The sequence below is a fragment of the Dermacentor silvarum genome, chromosome 1 (assembly GCF_013339745.2).
Source record: "Dermacentor silvarum isolate Dsil-2018 chromosome 1, BIME_Dsil_1.4, whole genome shotgun sequence".
Taxonomy (NCBI): Eukaryota; Metazoa; Arthropoda; class Arachnida; order Ixodida; family Ixodidae; genus Dermacentor; species Dermacentor silvarum.
The window spans coordinates 424,597,390-424,619,054 of NC_051154.1; the positions used below are offsets into that span (position 1 = coordinate 424,597,390).

General features: G+C 44.0%; 1 protein-coding gene across 1 annotated transcript; it reads right to left on the reverse strand.

Annotated features, from left to right (window-relative positions):
* Window positions 1-8,616: 8,616 nt before the first annotated feature.
* On the reverse strand, window positions 8,617-21,606 carry LOC119437651 (uncharacterized). Its single transcript, XM_037704648.2, has 3 exons — window positions 21,379-21,606; window positions 18,452-18,598; window positions 8,617-15,691 (listed from the first exon to the last, which is right to left on the reverse strand). Exons 1-3 carry the CDS (start codon window positions 21,440-21,442, stop codon window positions 15,480-15,482), a joined length of 423 nt encoding a protein of 140 aa, XP_037560576.1. The 5' UTR covers window positions 21,443-21,606; the 3' UTR covers window positions 8,617-15,479.
* Window positions 21,607-21,665: the final 59 nt, after the last annotated feature.

Here is a 21,665-nt window from a genome sequence, read left to right on the forward strand (position 1 = left end):
GCGCGTCCTCCTCGCCCCTTGCGCGTCCCCTCCGCGGGAACCGGTTTTGCGCCCGTTTTTCGACACGACGATTGGTCTCTCTGCCGTTGCATCTTGCGTTGTGGTTGTGTTTTTCGTTGGCGCCATTTTTCTCCTTAGCTCGGTTGGCTCGGCGCAGCGAACGTTGCACGCTGTGTTTCCTGCGGTGTTGTGCTAGCACTATGCTGTACTGTAGCGCATAAAACTGCAGCAAGAAGCCTGAAGATGGTTATGCAGTTTTTATGATACCGCAAGGAAAGCGTGACGGCTTGCGCAAGAAGCAGTGGCAACACAACATTACCCGAAATAATTTTGTTCCGACAAAGAACAGTGTCGTTTGCGACGTAAGGCGCCTTTTTTATTGCTCGTATCAAAGCATTTCCTAATGGTGCTTTTTTTTCCGGCCCACTCATCAGCGTTTTTGCTGGGACAATTTGTACGTTGCAAAAAAAATTGGGTTGTCCTCTCAGTATGCTGAATATATATTCTGCTGGGACTCGATCACGTCGCACGTCGTCAACTGTTATTCAGTCGGACATGCAGCACTATAGTTTCTGCTTTCGCTGAGAACAATTATGTGCGAGAAATACAGCTTCTCGATCGCACTTATCGTGATTATTAGCATCCTTTGCCTGTTTTACTGAAAATCCAAATAGCGGCTCGTAGAGGTTCTGCAAAGTTCGTTTGCGGAACGGTAACGCTATTTCCCTTAACCCTGCTATTACGCTAACGTTAAACTAAAACTGTCTATATTCTTTTCAGCTTACTTCGATGTGTGTGTGTGTGTCAGTCATTTAGATGCAAAGAATGCCAGCCCTGAAAAAAATTAATGGCAAGTACACACCCGTGGTATTGCGGGTGATGGGCGCTAGCTAGCCCACACTGCGTTTTTTTTTTTTTTCGGTCCTTGAATTTGCTTTGAATTGGGCGGCCACGCACGCATCAGTGCATGGGCGACGATTATTATTTGGTTTTCTCGCGGATACAGGCAATGTGCGGGGGTTCTTCACATGATCGCGCACGCTTGCTCGCAATGAAATTGCGCAACCGTCCTATTCAGTTTAGAAGCCACAGCGCAAAAGCTACTTTCACATTGAGAAGACAAACACATGGACGGACGATGCACTGGCAACTAATTCATTATAAAAGGCGCACTGAATGTAATGCCTGCGGTGCACATGCACCCACAGGCAAGAAAAAAAAATTCAACGGGGACTTAGCTATCCCTACGCGATCAATCGCAATGGACCACCGCGCGATGCCTATGCTCTTTCAGTCTTCTTAATTTAACTTCGCTTTATTTAATACTAATGGTCGTGGGTGCGACTCCCAACAAAGGTCGTGGGTTCGGGTGCCTTAACCTTAATTAACACCAAAGGTCGTGGGTTCGACTCCCACCAATAGCCGTGGGTTCGAGGGTAGCAATGAAGTCAATCGTAATTAAACCAGCATTAACTTCGCCGTAATTAACTTGGCCTTAATTTACTTTGCCTTAATTGACGTCATGAACTGCCTCGATTGGCTGACGACGTTTTGGACCATGGTAGCCACGCCAACGCCGACAACACCGCATTTTCCGCCTCATGAGCCATATAATGCTTTCGCATTAAAAAGCCGAACACTGGGGGATGTGCCACAAGCAATAGATCAGATGCACAAAGTAAGGCATCGTATCATGTAGCAGAAAAAAAAATGTACGGAGTAAAGAACTCGCCTTAAAGCTCCTTTTACATCAGTATGCCCCATTCATACGGCTTTAAGAAGAAACCAACGTCCTCATAAACGTTACCTTCAGCATTATCGATGCTGTTAGCACCATTACATTTTCTACACTACTGGGGCGCGCAACTGGCCCGAAATCATGCGCCTCCATGGAATGTTGCGGCCCATCCGCAGGAGCCAAGGAGAAAAAGCGTGCCGTGCGCAGCCGACGTGCGAGGAGAATCGAGGACAGTACTTAAAGCTCTCAGACCCGCCACCAATATTGACAAGGAATCTAGACCCCCCTCGCTAGACTTACCCGCACAGCTGGGTGCCGCTGAGAAGGCGCTCGCGGTCCGTAAGGCCAAGACATAGTCCGGCGATAGATGACGTTCCGACTGATGTCGCACAAGCCAATGGCGCACAAGACTGATGACGCACAAGCCCACTCTCGCCGGTTCGCGCCATGTGAGAATTGTCGACGATCGCACGATATTATCTTAAAAATTGCTGTACTGTCACTTGTCAAGCTTAACAAATTTGTTGTCTTTGTAATATGTTTGATAACTTTAGTTTCGTTCCCTTGCAGATTAATTTTATTAATATTTACCATGCTTCCTTTTATAAAGTGTAATTAAATCTCGAGCAATTTTTTTCAACAAAAATTTATTTACCTTTACTTAGTTTTACAGTCTCCGTCATACCAGACCGTCGAGATTGTTCAGAAACGCTACCTTTGTCCGGGTAGTTTGGCGAAGAATATTACATACGTTAGAAGTGCCGACGCTTCGTTTCACTGTGGGCTGTTTTACGTCGGATACCGCCGAGCACACATGGCAAAGCGTGGGAATCGCTCGTTTCAGGTCTGCGTCATAAATAAAAAAAAACTAACTAAAATTATTTCGTCCTTTCGCCATAATTAAAACAGCGTAAAACAAGCTATCAACCGCTTTTTCTCTCTCTCCACCTTTGCTCCCCCCTTCGATGGAGCCAGACTTTAAGCACTGGATGGATGCTTGGATGGATGGATGGATGAGGCTGAACCCTTTAAACCGGGCGGTGGCATACGCCACCTAGCCATGACTATTACCATATTATCTACTTTGTGGTGGGTGAAATTTCACCCCTGCCTTGATTTTATCCACCAATCAGATAACCTCTGTTTGGTTATTTCTACCCGCTGAAAGCCTATTTCGCCTTCACTGTCCCTAAACCCCAACGCTTTGAAAAAATCAGCCCCGTTGCTTTGCACTGTAGGGTTAAGCCCCTTACAGAAAAGTATGAGGTGTTCAGCCGTTTCCTCTTCTTCTCCACACGCACAACACAACGTGTCTATACCTTGGTACTTGACTCGGTACATCTTAGTCCGCAATACTCCCGTCCTGGCTTCAAACAACAAAGAGCTTCCCCTAGAATTATCGTAGATATTTTCTTTGGCAATTTCTTGCTTGAAAGTTCGGTATGTTCCCAGTGCTGATTTCGTCCGCATCCCTGTTTTCCACAGACCCCTCTCTGTTTCCTTAACCTTTTTCTTAACCGCTGTTTCCTGGTTTGCACCCCTCCTGCAGTCCAAATATTTGATTGAGTTTTCTGGTCAGCTTCCTCCATTTTGTATCAACATTCCTCATGTACAAATAACTGAAAACTCTCCTTGCCCACCGCTTTTCTGTACCCTGTACCCCCTGATTTGGTGTATTTCCGTGTGCTCCCAGAGCCAGTCTACCTACCCCTCGCTGGTTAACTTCCAACCTTGCTCGAACCTCTGATCACATGCACAGGACCGCATTGCCGAAAGTCAAACTAGGGACCATCACCCCTTTCCAAATCCCTCTCACCACTTCGTACCTATTGTAATTCCACAGTGCCCTATTTTTCATCACAGTTGCATTTCTGCTACCTTTAGCCGTTACATATTTTTCATGTTCTGTTAGGTACTCAGCCCCATTGTTTATCCACACTCCCAAGATATTTGTACTTATCCACCACCTCCAGCGTAACCTCCTGTATCCTATGCTCGCTGCCCTGATTATCATTAAAAGTGATAACTGCCGATTTTTTTTTTTACTAAGCTTCAAACCTAAGCTATCTCACTCTTTACCACAGATGTCCATTAATCTCTGCAAGTCTTCCTTGCTGTCAGCCATAAGTACAATGTCATCCGCATACATCAGTCCTGGTAATGACTGTTTAATCCATTCTCCTTGCTTGAAATAGGAAAGGTTGAAGCCAAGTCCGCTCCTCTCTAATTTTCATCTCATCTCATCTCGTCTCCCGCACCCCGACGCGGCGTGAAAGGCAATAGCAGTGCAAATGCCGAAGAGGCAAAGAAAGGTTCGCTATAAAAAGAAAGAACTTGAGGACGCTTAAGCTTCACCTTTAAGAGTGGAACGCGATAGCATTCAATGATCCCCGACTCCTTCTCACGCTTCCCATCAGCTGCAGCTTTTGTAACCGTAATGCTTACCGGGAAACGCTAGCGGCGAACGCTATGCACGAAGGCGAGTGTTCTGGCAGAAACGCGGCCTCTTGAGTGGGTCGATCCTGGAGGTTGTACACAACCGTGCCAAAAAACTACATCATTTTCAGGTTTCTGTTATTGTTTCGCACTTTTAATATTTCAGTATGAGAAGACTTAGCATAAAAGTCATCTGCTGTCGGCGTTTTCTTCGAGGACATTTGTTAATGGAATAAAACAAACACTTGCTAAGAAGTGCAATAAATGAAAACTTGACGTTTCGGGGCCCAAGCAAACATGATGACTGCACTTACTCTCCCATACTTAAACAAGAGCCACCGCGTTTGCTTTCATTGTGAGAAAGGGGGCCCGTATGGGCCCCGAAACGTCGTTTTCATTTATTGCGCTTAACTTCTTGGCAAGTGTTCCTTTTATTCCACTATGTTCATTTCTCGCCAGACGGCTTCCCGTTAAACTCTGGACTGTGACATTTGTTTGTGGGCTGTCATTCTCAAAATTCCGAGTAATAACTTTGTCAAGAATGTGAGACAAGGTATGAGTCACTTTAGTCATAGAATGGTGTGGCAATATAACCCGCATATACTGCATGTCATATAGCAAGGCGAAAACTTTTTTGACAAAATCCAGGGGAACTCGTACTTCAACGTGTTGTTATCACTGGCTTTACTCAACAATAAAGTTGTATACTAATTAGGATGTATTTTCCCATTCGTTGCCATTTGTGTACCGACGATGCCACCCGCATAGGTGGCGAACCGTCTATGTTTTTGTTATATTTTATTGTTGAGTAAAGCCAGTGTTAACACACTGAAGTATATAGCAAGGCGTGGCATATACATATACCTAAATATACACTGAAAATTTCCCTCGCAGACGACGACGCAGACATCGGATTTTCTGCGACACGGGGCTCTTAACGCTATAACGGTAAAAAAATACCAAGGCATGAACTACTGCTTTCAAGAGCAATTCTAGAACATCATTATGCCAAGTGATGCTTCAATTTCAGCACAGATATAAAAAGATCATAGGAGCAGAAGATTTTGCATGCGAGAGGTGCAATTGTTCAACAGGTTTTTAAAGCATGTAGCATCAAGCACAATTAAAAGAGACTGCAAACACAGTGTGAACTAAGATTGTCAATTTCAGTGTGGCCTCCACGAGTGTTGGTGCAGAGCTGCACTGTAACAACAGTATCGGAAGTCACACTAACGCTAATTATCTTAGTTCACAGATTACCACCTTATATTGTTGCAATGACATCTTCTGCACTACTGCACCCTAAGGCAGTATTCCCGAGCGATCACTCTCGCGAGATTTTGCTCGACTCTGCACTGGACACATCAAAGTATAGGGCTGAGACGCCTGGTGTCGAGTCATGCGAAATATACCGAAAATGATCGCTCCAAAACAGTGTTCCTGGACATTAATCACATGGCATCATGCTCAGCACATTTATCTACAATAATGCGTGCGACGGCAGTGCAAGGAAGTTGAGCACACTGCAACTGTACTGACAGGTGCCAAATGGCAGGAAAAGGTAAAAATAAATAAGGCACCTAAGCATTTCGGATTTATTTCACAAAAATAAAAAAATGCCTCAAGAAATACAACCTCACAGCAGCAAAGAAGAGAGTGCAGTGCTGTTCGGACTGCCATGTTTTATACTGCAGGCTTTGTGTAACAAATGCCAGTCACAGCAGCTGTTATGACACACGATCAAAGAAGTGCAACAATGCAAAAAAAAAAAAAGAACTGCTACAACCATAATGTGTTACACCCACATCACAGAAATTACCAGTCAAAGTGCAGCCGAAAGTAAATATCTTGCTATGTGGAGCAGCCGGAAGAACTCTTATTCATTCAACTCTAGCCAAGTAAAAACCAGAAGTGCTTTGGTACACTTCACACACTTGGTCAAATGTAAATACTGCCAGTCTGCTCATCACTCAATATTAACATCTGCTACTGCTGTGGCATGGGACCACTCGCATGAAAAAGAGGAGATGACGGCAACACAGACAGCACCCCACTTGGGAAACCTTATACACGTGAGCAATGCGTGTCTATATTGACACAGATGCGAGACAATGTACAGTCAGATGTGTCGATTTTTCCAATGTCAAAGGCTTCATGCCTCAGTGCTGAACATACCCGTGCATTTTCTATAAACTGTGACGACCTGCAAGATGAGGGAAATCAGTCTAATACCCGTGTCACACGGGCGTTTGGAAGGCCTTCCAACCGATAGTCAGTTGACTCAAAGGTCAAGTTCGAGCTGCTACACGGGCGGTTTCGAAGGCCGCCGAGTCAATAGTCTATCGAGTCAACGGAGCACCCTACAACTCTATTGAAATCTCGACGGCCTTTGAGCAACGGAAGCGGAAACAGCGCTAACATGCCCTCTCGTTCACAGTGTGCTCGTACTCACGGTTAGAAAGAACAAATCAAACCAAAATGCTCTAAAATACTGTATATTAGTGTTAATTATTATTCAATAAAGTATTTTTGCCACTTCATATGTGCGAACTGCACATACTCTCGATAACAGCGACGTGCTTGTGTTCATTCCTTCCTCCATGTTGTCTAGTACCCTTTCCCTCTACTCCATGTGCTGCCGGCTGCCGTCGTATCGCCGCCATTTCGCCGTATAAACAAACATAAAAGAAAGTACAGTGCTTTTAAGTGGCTTTAATGTTGTTTAACTTTTGCTGACATGAAAACGAAAATAAAGATCCGCAGCGCCACACAATTTTGTGAGAAACGCCTGAACCACTCAACGGCCTTTCAAAAGTGCCGTGTAGCAGCGCGACAACTCCTTTGAGTCGATAGAGTTGTGGCGTTTCGAAGGCCGTCGACTGGAAGGCCTTCCAAACGTGCTCGTGTGACACGGGTATAACATCCAAGCAATATCACTTGGCAGTTTAAAAACACAAACTTGAAATGTCGCTTTTGCCATGAGAGGCACTGCAAACAATCCAAGTGAAGCAGGAGAAAAGGATTGAAATGCATATAGTAGAAAAATGCAGCAGGTGGAGGTAATTTGGGCTCGTGAAAAAATGGGCAGCATAAGCTGCATGGACAAAGTGCATCCTCCACTACACGTGTGCAAGTGCTGTTGCAACGATGCCCTACAGGTGCCGACAGGAAGCAAAATGTCACAAAATCCAGCAGCAGTGCCCGTATGCGCTATCTATACTTGTCTCACCAGCCAATTAGGAATGAGAATTTGCTGCATATCTCAAAACAAAGAAGGGCTTGCCCACTGTCTGCCATTAATGATTCTATGATCCTTCCAGTGTCCATTGCCAATTCCCATGTACACACCACTAGATGAATGAGTATCACTAATGGATTAGCAAGAAAACACTGGCACACCCTCTTTTCTCGGTAACTTCCCACAGGTTATTGCATAACTGTTGCTTTCACTAGACTGCATAGAGTACTAAAATATTAACTATGCTTATTACGTGACAAAGCAGGAAACTACAAGCACAAGATTGAAGGGACAATATTTTTTTATGACAACAAGCACGACAATATGGGATAGCTCAATGTCGGCACACAAGGAATGAACAGGCAGGATGTAGAACTGTTCATGCGCTTAACACAAACCAAACATGCCTCCAGCAGTTGTACCTGGCAGATTTGACAGTGCAGGTTGCCAGTCGCAATCTAGCCATTTGTGGAAGAGAAAAACTCCACCTAACTAGCCAACACAAGGCATTTCAACCAAAAATGTAGCTTCATCTCCTCATGAAAGGATACATGAGCCAAGATTGTGGTACGTGAACGGCCGTAAAAGACCCTCACTGCACAAAAAATAAACGACTAATGAGGAATCATTGTGAGGAGCACACATGACTTCCAGTCGGCACAGCCAGAAATGGTAAGCATGCAAGGTGGCACCGTTATTGCTGACTGTGTAACAGCACTACCACTATTCTTTCATTTTTTCACCCCAATGAATCGATGTGTATTGTAAACGCTATAAGACAAGATGCGTTGTAACCTGGCATTAGAAATACTGCTGACGCTTGTATCCCTCCTTGCAGAAAATGCAGGAAAAGTACCTTGGCCAATGCCTTGAGCAATGCCAAATTGAAACTTAAGGCTTAAGCACAGAAGAGTTGCTTGCAGGCACCAGGTTATGTCATAGTGCTTGTCATTGCTACCATAAGCAAAGCAAGCAGTAGCCTTTTGTCAGAGACAAGAAGTTAAAACTACAGTCAACACCCTACAGTCTAAAATTTTGGGTTAATTGGAAGAAATCTCAAACTTTGGTTCGTCCACTATATATATATATATATATATACTTTGAAGCTGCCTAATTCAAACAATGCTTTCGGTAAGCTCAGACCCCCTTTGTTTTTTTTTCCTTTCCACAGCCAAAGGCGAGTGACATGAGGACATTCACAAGGCAAGATCAATCAAAACATGCCTACATCTAAAATTCTGGCTCCCGAGTACGCCAACAGGTGCCCACTAACCAAACTGAACTTACGTCAGCGTGTACTCTGAATGTACCAACATTCACTCATAACACTGCCATCCAAAATTAGGGCCGCAGCTGACATACATCTAAAAGGATGAATGTGTAGCTGATATTCATCCAAATGAATGGATGTGCAGCTGACATACAGGAGAGAGAAACATTTATATAACATCTAAAAGGATCAATGTGTAAGGGATGTGCAGTCAACCTATGTAGTACAAAAGCACCCAGAGAGTCAAACAAAAGCCAGAAGGACCCTCTGTAAGACACAGCACGATGCAGCTACTATACAATGCAATTTAAAATAAGGCAATGTGGCAGTAAAGTAGCAATAGAAAAGGTGAGCAGAATGTGTTGGACACCTTAATCACATTTTTTATATTTTCAAACCGTACATAGTATATACACATACCATATAAAAGAGAGATTCAGTAAAAATGGACGGAATGCATTCGGTCAGCGTATCAAAAGGTTCGGCTAATCTATGCTCGGCATGAGCATAAAAAGGAGTCACTGCCGTTAGGATTACTTTTAAGGCTGGACTTATCTCCAACAGCTCATTCACGCCAGTTTGAAGTGCGCCAGCACATCGATTATCCAGTCACAGAATGTGTATTCCAAGCATTTGCGAGTTCCAGAGAGAAGTTCACTTGACATTGCAAACATTGTGAGCTGCTGTGGAGCCTGCCCTGGCTCAGACAGCCCTCCAATCAAGATCACTCGCTGATCACTAGAGACCGGATTTTAGGCAAATGCCTTTTTTGTTCCTTGTGCTCCTATCGCCCCACTTTGATATATGAGCATGACTTAGAGGTTAAGAAGGGGTTTTATAGTGTTTTTATGGTGCCTATAAATGCCTATTTTGGCGTTTGTGCCTAAATGCCTATAAATGCCTATTTTCAATATCGGCGCCCATATGAACGCTATTTATCCCCAAGTTTCGCTTTCGAGTACAGTTAGAGACCGTTATTCATGTTACCGGGCAACATTGACTGTTTCGAACTCTATGGGGTTCAACCTAGTCCTTTAGTTCAACCAACTCCCGGAAAACAACTGCTAGCAGCATTGAAATGAGACGCGCCGGCCAGCATACGCCGACGCGCTGACATTGTGCGAGCGGTTGGCAAATGCGAAACCGCGGAGAGCCGTCAGGGGAAAGGAGAGTGAAGAGCAAAAGAAGAAAGAAAAATGTGATGTGCACCCGGCTTTCGTTTTGTTTGTAATTTACTTTTTAAGGTGTTCACCGCTGTCGGGCGTTCCTTCTCAGCGTACGAGATCATTCTCAGTGACAAGAGGCACAATTCTGTATCCGAAAATCTGGAGATGGTGGTAGTTTGCTATTGTTTCCACAGTTTTCACAGTGATTCTTCGACTACGTTCCACGTGCTCTCCAAACATGTTTCCTCAAACACGTGCACTTCAAATGGGCAGAAGTGTATTTCGCAGTGTTGGGACGTCTGGCCTGTACAATTCGGATAATGTCATTGTATATGAGAAAATTGCGAAGAGTTGTACCTAATGGTCCTCATGTAAGAACATGCTAATTTCTTAATAAATTGTAGTGCTTCTTGCACTTGTTATTTGTCTGTTTCTGTTGTGTCTTTAATCAGTATTCCCAGCTTTCAAGTATTCTTTTTCATGCCTGTTTCACTATATGCGACGCTCGAGTACAGTGGCCATTGAACATGAGCAGTGTGCTTATTGAATGAAGCCAATTGATTGTCATTAGTCCAGCAGTTTTATGGGACAATTGCACGGCTATGTTCAACTGTTCACGCCTTTGTGCAATCATAGACAATAACATTTCTTGTTTTCCTATCGTAGATATAGGCCGCGCACGTCTTCGTTTGAAGTTATTTGCAATTATGTAAAAATTTATTGTGCCTATATTTAGGAAGTTGGAGGCCTAAAACGTTTTGCCTGCCTATTTTTGGTGCCTAAAACGCGCTTTTTAAATGCCTAAAGATCCGGCCTCTACTGATCACGTATGGATCCGACATCTGCTAAGGACGAAGAAATTACACTTCTAAAGTGTATCAAGCACAATAACAAATGCATCAGAAACTAAAGGACAGCAACGCAACATCAGTAGCAGAGAAAACAGACAACACTGCTGGGCACCAAGACCAAACACACACCTCACTGATTTAAAACAGTACAAACATAACAGAGAACACATACACTTCACAAGAGCTTTTTGCTCTGGCACAGCATGGTTGGCGAAAAATTGAAATTCACAAAAAACACACTTATTCACTTTGATTACCATGTTGATGGTAGTTGACACCTTGTCAGAATGGCTAAATGTGTTTCAATCAGGGTTTTCCCACTTTTTTTTTAACAGTTTGACATGGAATGAAAATGAGGGACAGCTCACAATAATGTTCTTGCACTCCTGTTATTACACTACGCCTAATTTCTGACCACCTTGCCAAGCTAGCGGGTCCTCAATTCACCGAGGCCTTGGTGAAAGAGGAATGGTTTTGAAAAGGTCAGTGTGTGAAAGGGTGCGATAAAAGAAAAGGGAGAGCAGTGCACGAGGTATAGAACAACGTTGGCCATGCACAGAAGCGAGAGAGAAAGAGCTATGTGGTTATTTGCAGATACCTTTCCTTTATCCTATCCACGAGTCTGGTGTGCAGGCTTAAAGGGACACTAAAGAGAAAAATATTTTGGGCTGCAGAAGTAAATTACCCTTCAGAAACACAGCACAAAAGCCACTCTTCCTCTGAGAGGAGGTCCAGTCAGCCAGAAAAGATGCAAGAATGAAATATGGGTGGCGACACTGCTTTCTCACACCAACTTGCCACGACAATGGATTCTGACACTGTCTGCTCGGGCCGAGTTAATTTTTTGTCAGTACAGATGGGCTACATTGCGTCCTAAAAGAGCCATAAAGTCAACTTCACAAGTTTCGAGAACTTTTACCGAGCCACAGTGGCCCCAAATACAAAAAAAAAAATTTAAATCCAGCACAGGGGATTCCAGTGCAAAATTTTAAAATGGAACTTCGACCTTCATTTCCTCTTCTAATAACTGACGTATATATTACGGCAAAAGTAACACAAACAAGAGTTTCGAAAGTATAATTCATCAGTCTAAACTGATTTAATGTTTCTCATCAGTGTCCTTTAAGAAATAAAATGTGTGGGGCACAAAACGTAAGAGAAAAGCAAGCAAATACTTCGATGCAAGTGCAGTCTAGATGTGTCAGTTAGGACAGCAGACACGAGCTAGTCTCCATTTGAGCACGAGAAGTGGCACGAACAAATAACAAATGCTCCATCAGTCTTGCACGGTTCACAGCGCAATCATTACAGGAGCGGTGGGCTTAGTGGCTTCAGTGTTTGTGCCTCCTCCGACATGTAATCACGTCTGTTCATGATCTTTTTTTTTAATTAAGGAGTTTTACGTGCCAAAACCACCATCTGATTATAAGGCACGCCGTAGTGGGGGACTCCGGATTAATTAGGACCACCTGGGGTTATTTGTTCTAGTCAAACAAATGCGTGGTCATTCGGAGGGAACGCAAGCCTTGTCGAGGACAGGTGTGGGTTGCATTAGTGCATACTACACATTGCATCAGATGCAATGGAAGCAAACTGGGACTGTCTTCTCGTTTTCTCAGTTTTCATGCACAATACCAACAACGGCATCGTCTCGAAAGTAATAATTCTCGTCCACCCAACGTAGCACAAAGCTACAAAGGAAACCCTCACGGGTTTTTCAGAAAATTTTTCCGAAAAATTTGTCCTGGTCCAGGGATCGATCGTGAAACCAATGCATTTACGGAATGGCTGCTCTACCACTGTAGCTTTGTGTCACTGTCAGGTAGATGACCATTTTTTTGCCTATCATAAAACTTCCATTGTGCGCATTTCCACAGAAATGATCTGCCAAGATCACCTTCCGTGCAGTTTTATGCAGTGCGTTTGAACCAGGTGGCACGTGTGCCCAGCTGGCACTTGGGAGTGATCTACATAGAATTCTGGGGCGGGGTGGGCTCTTTCTTTTTCTCTATTCAGCCTGCAGTTACTATCAGTTATGTCCACACTGCCATACATCACTTTGAACCAGGGAAGCCCATGCCAATAATGCAGTAAAAAAAAAAAAAAAAAAACATCTGTCATCCTTGCTGCTTTGCAGCATGGACACTTCAGGCAAAGTTGGCCAGTTCATCGGCACGAGTGTTAGCGTGACTGCGCTTGTTGCGCTTTGGGCAACGGGTACACAGCAATGTATTGCGGTGCACAAACCCACCAAGCATGCCTCAGCAACACCAAGCGATAGGCACTTAACCACCTCGATCGACGTTAAAGGGAAACTAAAGAGCAGTACTAAATCTGTTTAGACTAATAAAAGTATTTTTTTTCAGAACTCTCTCTCCATTCATTCAATGAAAAAAAAGTTCGTTATTCTAGGAGAAACTAAATGCCAAACTACCCTTCCGTGAATTTCATACTAAGTCCACAGCACTGGTACATCAGCATGGCATCACGCAAAGCATTTTCTCGTACACGAGCAGTTTTGGCACAGAAAAAGGTGTCAAAACTTACTACGTTGAGTGTTTAGTTTCTTTAGAATGCAATGCAGTTCTACTTTACGGCTAAACAATTAAATAGAGCAGATCAGACACTGTCAAAGTTCATGACATCACAGCAAGCTGGTGTAGCGAATAAATGTGCGAACATATGATCGGGGGCATTTTTCCTCACCAGGTATCACTGTGGCATGAGGTGTGTTCACTACAGCTGACGGGGGAACTTTGGGGAACTGCTGCCACCTGTTTTGTTTCAGTCTCTTCTATGGCTCACCAAGCATCCTCTCACGACAAGGGTGGCCATATTGATGAGCTGTGTGTTCTAGGCCAACTGCAATCAAATCTCACTTTGACTAAATTGTTAATAAATGAGCAGCATATACTACCACGCCAATCTTGGCAAAGCTTCCAGGGCTGGTAACTGTCTGATTGTCTTGTTAGCAGCCTCTAAGCAGCACGCAAGCTGACGACACATGCACCTGGTAGTTAGCGGATGTAAGTCCCAGCACGTCACCTCCAAAATATTGCAGTACGCCGCAGGCAGCCCATAATCTTGAAGGTCATATTGAGGAGCCACGTGTTCCAAGTCATGGGTCACTTTTGATGAAAAGTAAAAGTTTCGGCTTCTTTATTTAATTTTTTTTCCCTCCCCAGTTTTGGTATCAAAAACATTTATTTTTGCTATCTTTTCGTGACGCATCCACTCATATTTCAAACACAAAATTTTGCATGGAGGCTGCTCTACATCTATACTACCTGAAACTAGGCTTTTACCACTGTCCAAATTTTAGTTGCAGTTGGCTTTAACTAGATATCGCTCTTTAATTTCCTTTTAAACCAGAATGTATCATAAGTGTGAGACAGAGCCTGGAAACCACACAGTTTGGCACGATAACTATGCTACGTGTTTTGAGCCGCACCACACACAAAATCTGACAAGGTGCCAACAACTATGATGTGTGCCTCATAGCTACAAAAATTACGAGCTAGCTGAACTGACACAGCTGTAATGACTCACTCGGATGTCAAGCTGTCACAATGTAACAAAAAATTGTGCCAAAGCTTTTCCCAGGGAAAACTTTACTAGCACTGACAGAATGCCATCATGCAATTTTGTGTGTATCAGCGTCCTGTTGCTAAAAGTATGCACCAGATAGCCGACATGCAAAATTGCAATCAACTTCACAAGCATGCCAACTAAATAAAGCCTGTAAAATATATTCACAATGGGCTAGGCTCACTGCTTACAATGCTGATACCATTCACAATGAGTAGGACTCTCTATGACAGTACAGAAGTAAAATTAACAATGATGCTCTTCAGTTAAAGGTCACTGCTTCTTCTTTCTTTTTGTAAAAAATCAACCGAGTAAAAAAAATAACAGATCACTCCTCCTCTCCAGCAACCCTCCAACACACAAAAAAAAAAAGATATGATATAATCTGAGGATGGTGGTACTTTCAGAAATTTAGATCACACGATACAGCTCACTCACATCATAGCATTAATACAAATGCTATGCACAATGCAAAGTTTTAAGGAAGGTACAAAATACCGTTACCTAAGATGGAGCTAGAAGTTGAAGCAAGGACACAGACCAGCCAAAAGGCAAAGGTCAAACACGGTAGTATATATATATATATATATATATATATATATATATATATATATATATAGGGCATATCAACGTCTTCACACTGGACCCAACGTAATACAATGCAGAAAAAGGACGACAAGCTTTTGAAAACATGTCTTCACTAAACGTTTCGGCTGGTGGACCAGCCTTTGTCAGAACATGTTCGTCGCTGTCCTTTTTTTTTTGCATTATTTATATAAAAGAGTCAGAATCACTTGCACTCATGCACAAGATGTCTCATGTCAGGTCAACAAGTACCTGATCCCAAGAGCTGTGAGAGTTGCGGCTTGGACTGGTTGGTACGGCACTGCTGTGTGTGTGTCCCCTTACTCTGTCCTGTGTTTTCCCGCAGTTATAGCTCCATTTCAAAGAATATTTCCAGGGCTTTACAGGGAAGTTAAAAACATCTGGAAACTTCTTACAGACCACTGACAAACTTTTTGTTCAATGCAGGCAAATTAAACACTACCATACTTTGCCTTCATTGAAATGCAAGAACCATGGCCTGAATGCAATTTCGTGGAAATGGCACCAGTACCGGTGTACTGCAGATGCTGCAGCACTGTATGTAGCAAGAGTCAGTCATCATCACGTGACACTTCAGACGAGATGTTCAGAAAAGGGCAACCACCCGGGCAAGGACCATGAACAGCAGAAGAGCCACGCCACCAGCCCAAGGCCGAAGTCCCGCAGAGGCATTGCAGCCGTTACCACTGCACGTGTAGATACAGGCTCGGTATTCTCGGTCATCTCCGGGCCGCTTCACATAATCACAGTAGTGACCCCGGTCACGAGACGAACAAAACCGGAATGTCCCAATGCGACCTGCAAGTGAGGCAGACACGGGGGACTGAACACACAGGAACACCTCAAAGAATAAATGTCTGTTAGGCACTTAAATACAGCGGCACAGGTAAAAGAGAGACAAATACCAGCACTTCGTGCATTCTGTTACTGTTCATGCACGTGCTGTATTCAGAAAAAGATTTGGTGTATGCAAACGAGCCTGCACTAACACAATCGCACCACATGCCACTTACTGAAGCACTTTAGCCATGGATGCCACAAACAGTAAAAAAGCTGTCAACCTTAACATGTCTTTCTATAGAAGGCCTTGGGGCTATATTGGAGCAAAAAGAAGTCTGGCAGTTCTCACTGACAAGGGTTTCACAAACTGAATGAAGTTCATGAATACAGCTCTGAATGAAGCTCATGAAATTGTTGCCAGCAAACTTAACCAAAGGCAGGTGAGATTATCAAACCAAGTGGGAGGCTTTTAAAGGGCACTTTTAAAGGGGCATCACTGCTTCGGCTTGAGTGCGATATGCATGCTTATAAATATGTGATCCTGTTTTCAAAAAAACATTTGTTGAAGTTAGCGCCTGTGTGCGTCTTCTTTCACGTCCTCGTCATCTATGCGCTTAAGTGCTCCTAAGTATGTCATACCAACAAGGCCGAACATCCACGCTCATTGGCCCCTTAAGTGCTTTATTCTTCGGACCAAAAGTGACCTTATTTTGCTTCTTTTTTTTCAATGGTGTACTTTCAAAACACTTCTGCAGTGTTTTAACTAATTTACTTCACACATGCAAACTTATTCTACCTCTTCATTAAGCAATATACAGGGTGTCCCAACTATCATGCACCAAGATTTAAAAATATGCTGATGCCACATAGCTGGACACAACCAAGGTAATGTTGTTTGCCGTCGCTTGGAGATACTCAGGTTATTTTTTGCATTCCGCCTAATTACATAATTAGTCTTCATTAATTAATCAACTTCTATAATATTATAATTAGGTGAAAAGTGTCAATGAGAAAATTGTAGAGCAGCATGAAAAACTCCCGTTACAGCTTTCTGTTGCTCAACATGTGCAACATAAGAGGGTTTTTGCAAGCGTGAAAAAAAGCCCACGAATACACGCAAAGTGCCTCGAGCGGCCAGTCGCGCGGCAATCTTTCATGTATTTGTGGGCTTCTTTCACACTCGGAAAAGCACTTTTACGTAGCACGTATTGAGCAACAGAAAGCTGTATCGGGAGTTTTTCATGTTGCTCTATAATTTTCTCATTGATAATTCTCATCTAATTATTATACTTGAAAAGCTGATAAATAATTAAGGCTAATTATGTAATCAGGCCGAATGCAAGAAATAATCTGAGTATCTCCAAGTGACGACAAACAACATTACCTTGGTTCTGTCCAGCAACGTAGCATTTGCCTATTTTTAAATCTTGGTGCATGATAGTTGGGACACGCTGTATATGTATTTGTCATTGCCACAAATGGTACAATCAGCAACAAGGAAAATGCTGTATTTTACAGTGCTCAAAAAAAAAGTACTCGGGTTTTGCGTGCCAAAACCATGATACAATTCTGAGGCATGTTGTAGTGGCACTCTGCAAATTTTGACCACACAGAGTTTTTGCATTTCGCCCCCATCAAAATGTGGCCGCTGTGGCCAGCATTTCATCTCGCGACCTTATTTTCATGCTTCAAAATTACTCTGCGAAGCAACGTTCAGCACCAAAAAAAGTATTTCACGCATTCAGCCACTGCTAAGGCAGGTCACGAAGTGTGTGAAATTTTATAAAGCACAGAAGGGCACACCGAGCTTTCCCACAGCGCTCAGACCATCTTTGAACACCTCCAGCAAACACCCCCCGAGCCCCAAAGAGCACAATTTCAAAAACGTGCCGCTTGTGCACTGACAAAGTGGTGCCATCTATGTAAAGTAGAACACAATGAACGCGGTTGTCAAGTGTTGACACTGTGCAGCCATCTATGTACTGTGAGCAAAACTAAGTGGACGTGCTCCGTGTGTTCAAATCGCTTTGAAAACGAAAATATTGTGGTGGACAAGCTTTTACCGGTATCACATTAACGAGCTTGGCTCCTCCTAAGCGCTTGAGGGCTTCAGACCAATAATTTACCAAACACAACTCTCCTCTGCAGACTTACTACATGACACACTGGCATTTAGAGCTCACATGAAACAAATTTTGCCAAATATCCCCTGTCACAGTGGAGGCACTGGGTGCACAGCCAGTGAGGCTGAATAGGAAAGCTGTCTTCAGGACGGAATGCTCGCCCCACACACGAGACACTGTATTCTCTGAAGCAGCTTCAGTAAATGTAGACAAAAAAAAATGTACACACCTATGATCACAATACTACAGACACTGGGCTTTTTTTTTTTTTTAATGAGTTCAATACCTGAGCATTCAAATTTGAAGCAGACACCGCATGGTAATTATTAGAGGGAGGATACTTGGATGTGCTGCATGCATAATTCTATGCTTCGAGAAGTACTACGCGTGAGAGCCATGATGTGCTCTTTTCTTAAGGAGCAAATTGCCAACACGCCAACATCCCCGATTTCTATTTAGGATAAAGAATTGGATGATTAAAAGCCTTCTAGTAAATATCACTTGCCTGCCTCAGGATCACCTAAAAGACATGCCTCCAATTAGTAGTGCCAGTTGCACGGCATAATGTCAGTTCAAAACAGTGGTCTCTCAAGCAAAGAGGTCAGTGCACCCTCTTGCCAATGAAATGCAATCGCGAAGCTCCGTCGCAACTCACCCCCATACATGCCTGTGGCCTTGATGCAGTAATTGGCCTCATACAGGTTGTCGCAGCTTGCTGGCTCTGGCGAGTTGCTATGGTCCCATAGCTCCGAGCAGTGCAGGTGTTGGTTGGAGTCGCACTGGTGGCAATAAATGGCTTCAACTGGAACACAATGGTGCACTTACTGCCTCATGTAGCTGTACTGTTTGGGCAAGACATGCCCTTCAAATTTCCTGTAAAACCCAGTAACTATCGGGAAACCTGCCAACATGTTATTGTCATCTGCTATCAAATAGCTACATCACATACACAAACCCACATTGCTGTAAGCTCATTTTCTTGCACACACACACCACACACGTACGCACACACTGACAAAATGCATATCAAGTCATGTTACAATCACAGCTTTTTTTATTTGCACAAACTATGCCTCCTAAATACATAAAAAAATCTATGCAAATGATGAGCCACTGAAGGCTTGGCACATGTACAATCAGCATGCACAAATAATTGCATGTGCTGTGTCAGCTCATTCTCCGCAAAAGGGCAGCTGCCAATGACTAGTGCAACCAAATTTGGTCTCGGGCATTTATGTTCTAAGCAACAAATGCTCTCCTGACTGGCCTTCATTAAACACAGCACATGCTGCAGTCCACAACTGGCCTCTCTTCCAAAGCAAAACCATCAGGTTCACTGTTGGAGGAAAGCTTCTCCCACAGACCTTTAATTACCAATATCCCGTTTCAGTTGCATGAACCCATGCATTCAAACTCCCTAACCTCACTATTGCATCTAAGTTTCTGCTGTCTTCAACAGAAGATCCCTTCCCTTGGCAGCCATTCTGTTACTCTAATAGGTCACCAGTTATGGGTTCTAAGCATTGTCAAAGCATCTCGCCAGGCTAGTTTCAAGTTTCACTCTATATTGAGTTTTTCTGTTGAATCAGTTTCCAATGGGGACTTGTCAGGATACAGAGATTCTTAGCGGCTTCTGCTATGCGCCAGGCTTGACCATTTCCTCGATAAGGGGCTCCGCAGCCACTAGGGACTAATGTTACGGCCAAGGGTTAGTGGAAATATTCATGTGGGAGCTGGTGGCCAATTACTGCATTAGGGTAGCCAAGTCGTGTTTTCGAAAGGGAGGCTTCTGTCACACAGTGGGCCTTCTTAGCTTGGTTGCACCTGGACTTGCTCGGCCGTATACACCCTGGGAAAGCTTAACCGGAATCTAGCGCCACTCCCAAGCCTAAAGAAATGGACCGGGATTTGAACCAAGGACCTTGGCTACAGAACCTGGGTACTCAACACCGTGTGATCCAGTAGCGTACCCAGGATCTCTGCCAGGGGGGGGGGGGGGGGGGGGGGTTGACAGTTTGCCAATACCATCTATATAGCACTAATTTCAATTTCTGCACGGGCAATTGTCAAAAAATGCGCTTTTTGTGAGTGTGCAGACGATTGCGCGTCTTACATCTTAGTTGCAGTACTGAAATGCACAAGGAAAGAAAAGGGGTTAAACAAAACAGGGGGGTTAAGTCGGCTTCAGGGGGGGTTACAACCCCCCCCCCCCCCCCCCCCCGTCGGTGCGCCACTGGTGTGATCACTATGGGGGTTTTTGGCCATGCTGCTATCGGTAGTGACTGTATGTAAACGAAGTGGAACAGGCACGCAAAAATGTGTAATGCTTCACTATATTGCAGGTCATCCAACATTTGGATGTACGCTGTGCAGCACAACTAAGACAGCTGCCCTACATAATCTGTAAACAGATGCCTTGCATGTGACCACATATTAAAAGCCTCAACACACTGCTCACTTGCGAGCATTTACCCAGACTCAAAAATGGCACATAAGGTCAACTGCAACAGATCTGTATGCACCATAGAGACGATGGAGACAAGCATTTCATTGCATATGTTCAGCTGGCCAGCAGTTTTAATGCCCAGTATCAGCATTAAAATAATCAGCCGAATGGGATTAGCTAGTAGTAGCTGGTGTTTTGCTGCTTTCTGATGGTTATAACTGCATGTAAATGGGGAACATGACAACAATTCGGTTTGACCATATCGAGGACTGGCAATATCGACTGACCATATCGAAACTGACAATAGAGCTGCAAGGTTTTTCCGTTCTGCACCAACCGCGTAATCGAATCACCAGGCGACGCATTCATCGATCGCTGTAGCTGAAGCTCCGGTCCTGCGCTAAGACCGCATCCGTGCGTCGAGTGAGCCCACCCGTAAACAAACACGCTTGACAGGTCGCCGCCCCTTTGTTAGCGACAGAGAACCGCGCCAGCAGCGAGTGGCAACGCCCGCGTTTATGAGGGTGAATTCGTGCGGAATGAAGCGTGCCGCGCGGGTATAACAATTGATGAGTGAAGAGACGAATCGCAAACATTTCCGTAGCAGCCCCCTCGATTGCGAGAACGAGAAACCGCATCTCATTTTTTATTTTTCCTAAACAAAAGAATATACATACTGCGGCAGGTGTCGTCGCGTATTAATTCACTAAGAAATTACTGCTACATAAAAACGGGAGGAAGCTGTTGAAGAAAACGTGAAAGCCATGCAGCGAAGCTGGCCTACAACCTATACCGGCCGCAGCAATTTAAGCTACAAGTGTTCACAGAATATTTAAAAAGAGACAGTCAGCTAGTTGCAGCTTCAAAGATGAGTTGACGCGGCGCCGACGTTGAGGGAAACGCACGGGATCGGGCAACGTGTTTGAGGCTTAGATGAGGGTGTGACCGGATTACGAACAGGAGAGCGTCGGTTCTGTGTGCCGAAAGCCGTGTCACTAGCGGCGCCCTTACAAGTTGTCGCAAGCAGTAGAACATACATAGCGAGACTCTTGCCTCTGAGCAGCGATGGCTGATCGAAGGCTAAGAATCTAGCTACGACTGGAAAATTTGAAAATGTGGCAAAATAACGTGCTCACCTGATGCCAAGAAGCTACTCATAACCGTCGCTACCGTTACAAGTAGCCACCACGTCGAAGCCATCGCCGAAGAAATGTTCAGTTGACAAATACACAACACACTTAAGCTCACACACCTAAAAGCCTAACAATATCACGTCGCTTTCGTGAAAACGATCGTGAAAGCTGCTTGTTGACACGGCATTCCCTACTCGCTTCGGACCAACACAGCCACCAAGAATGCCAAGAATCGCAGTTGACTCTCTAGTTCTATCCCCTACCACACCACTAATTTTTGGCGCTCTTAA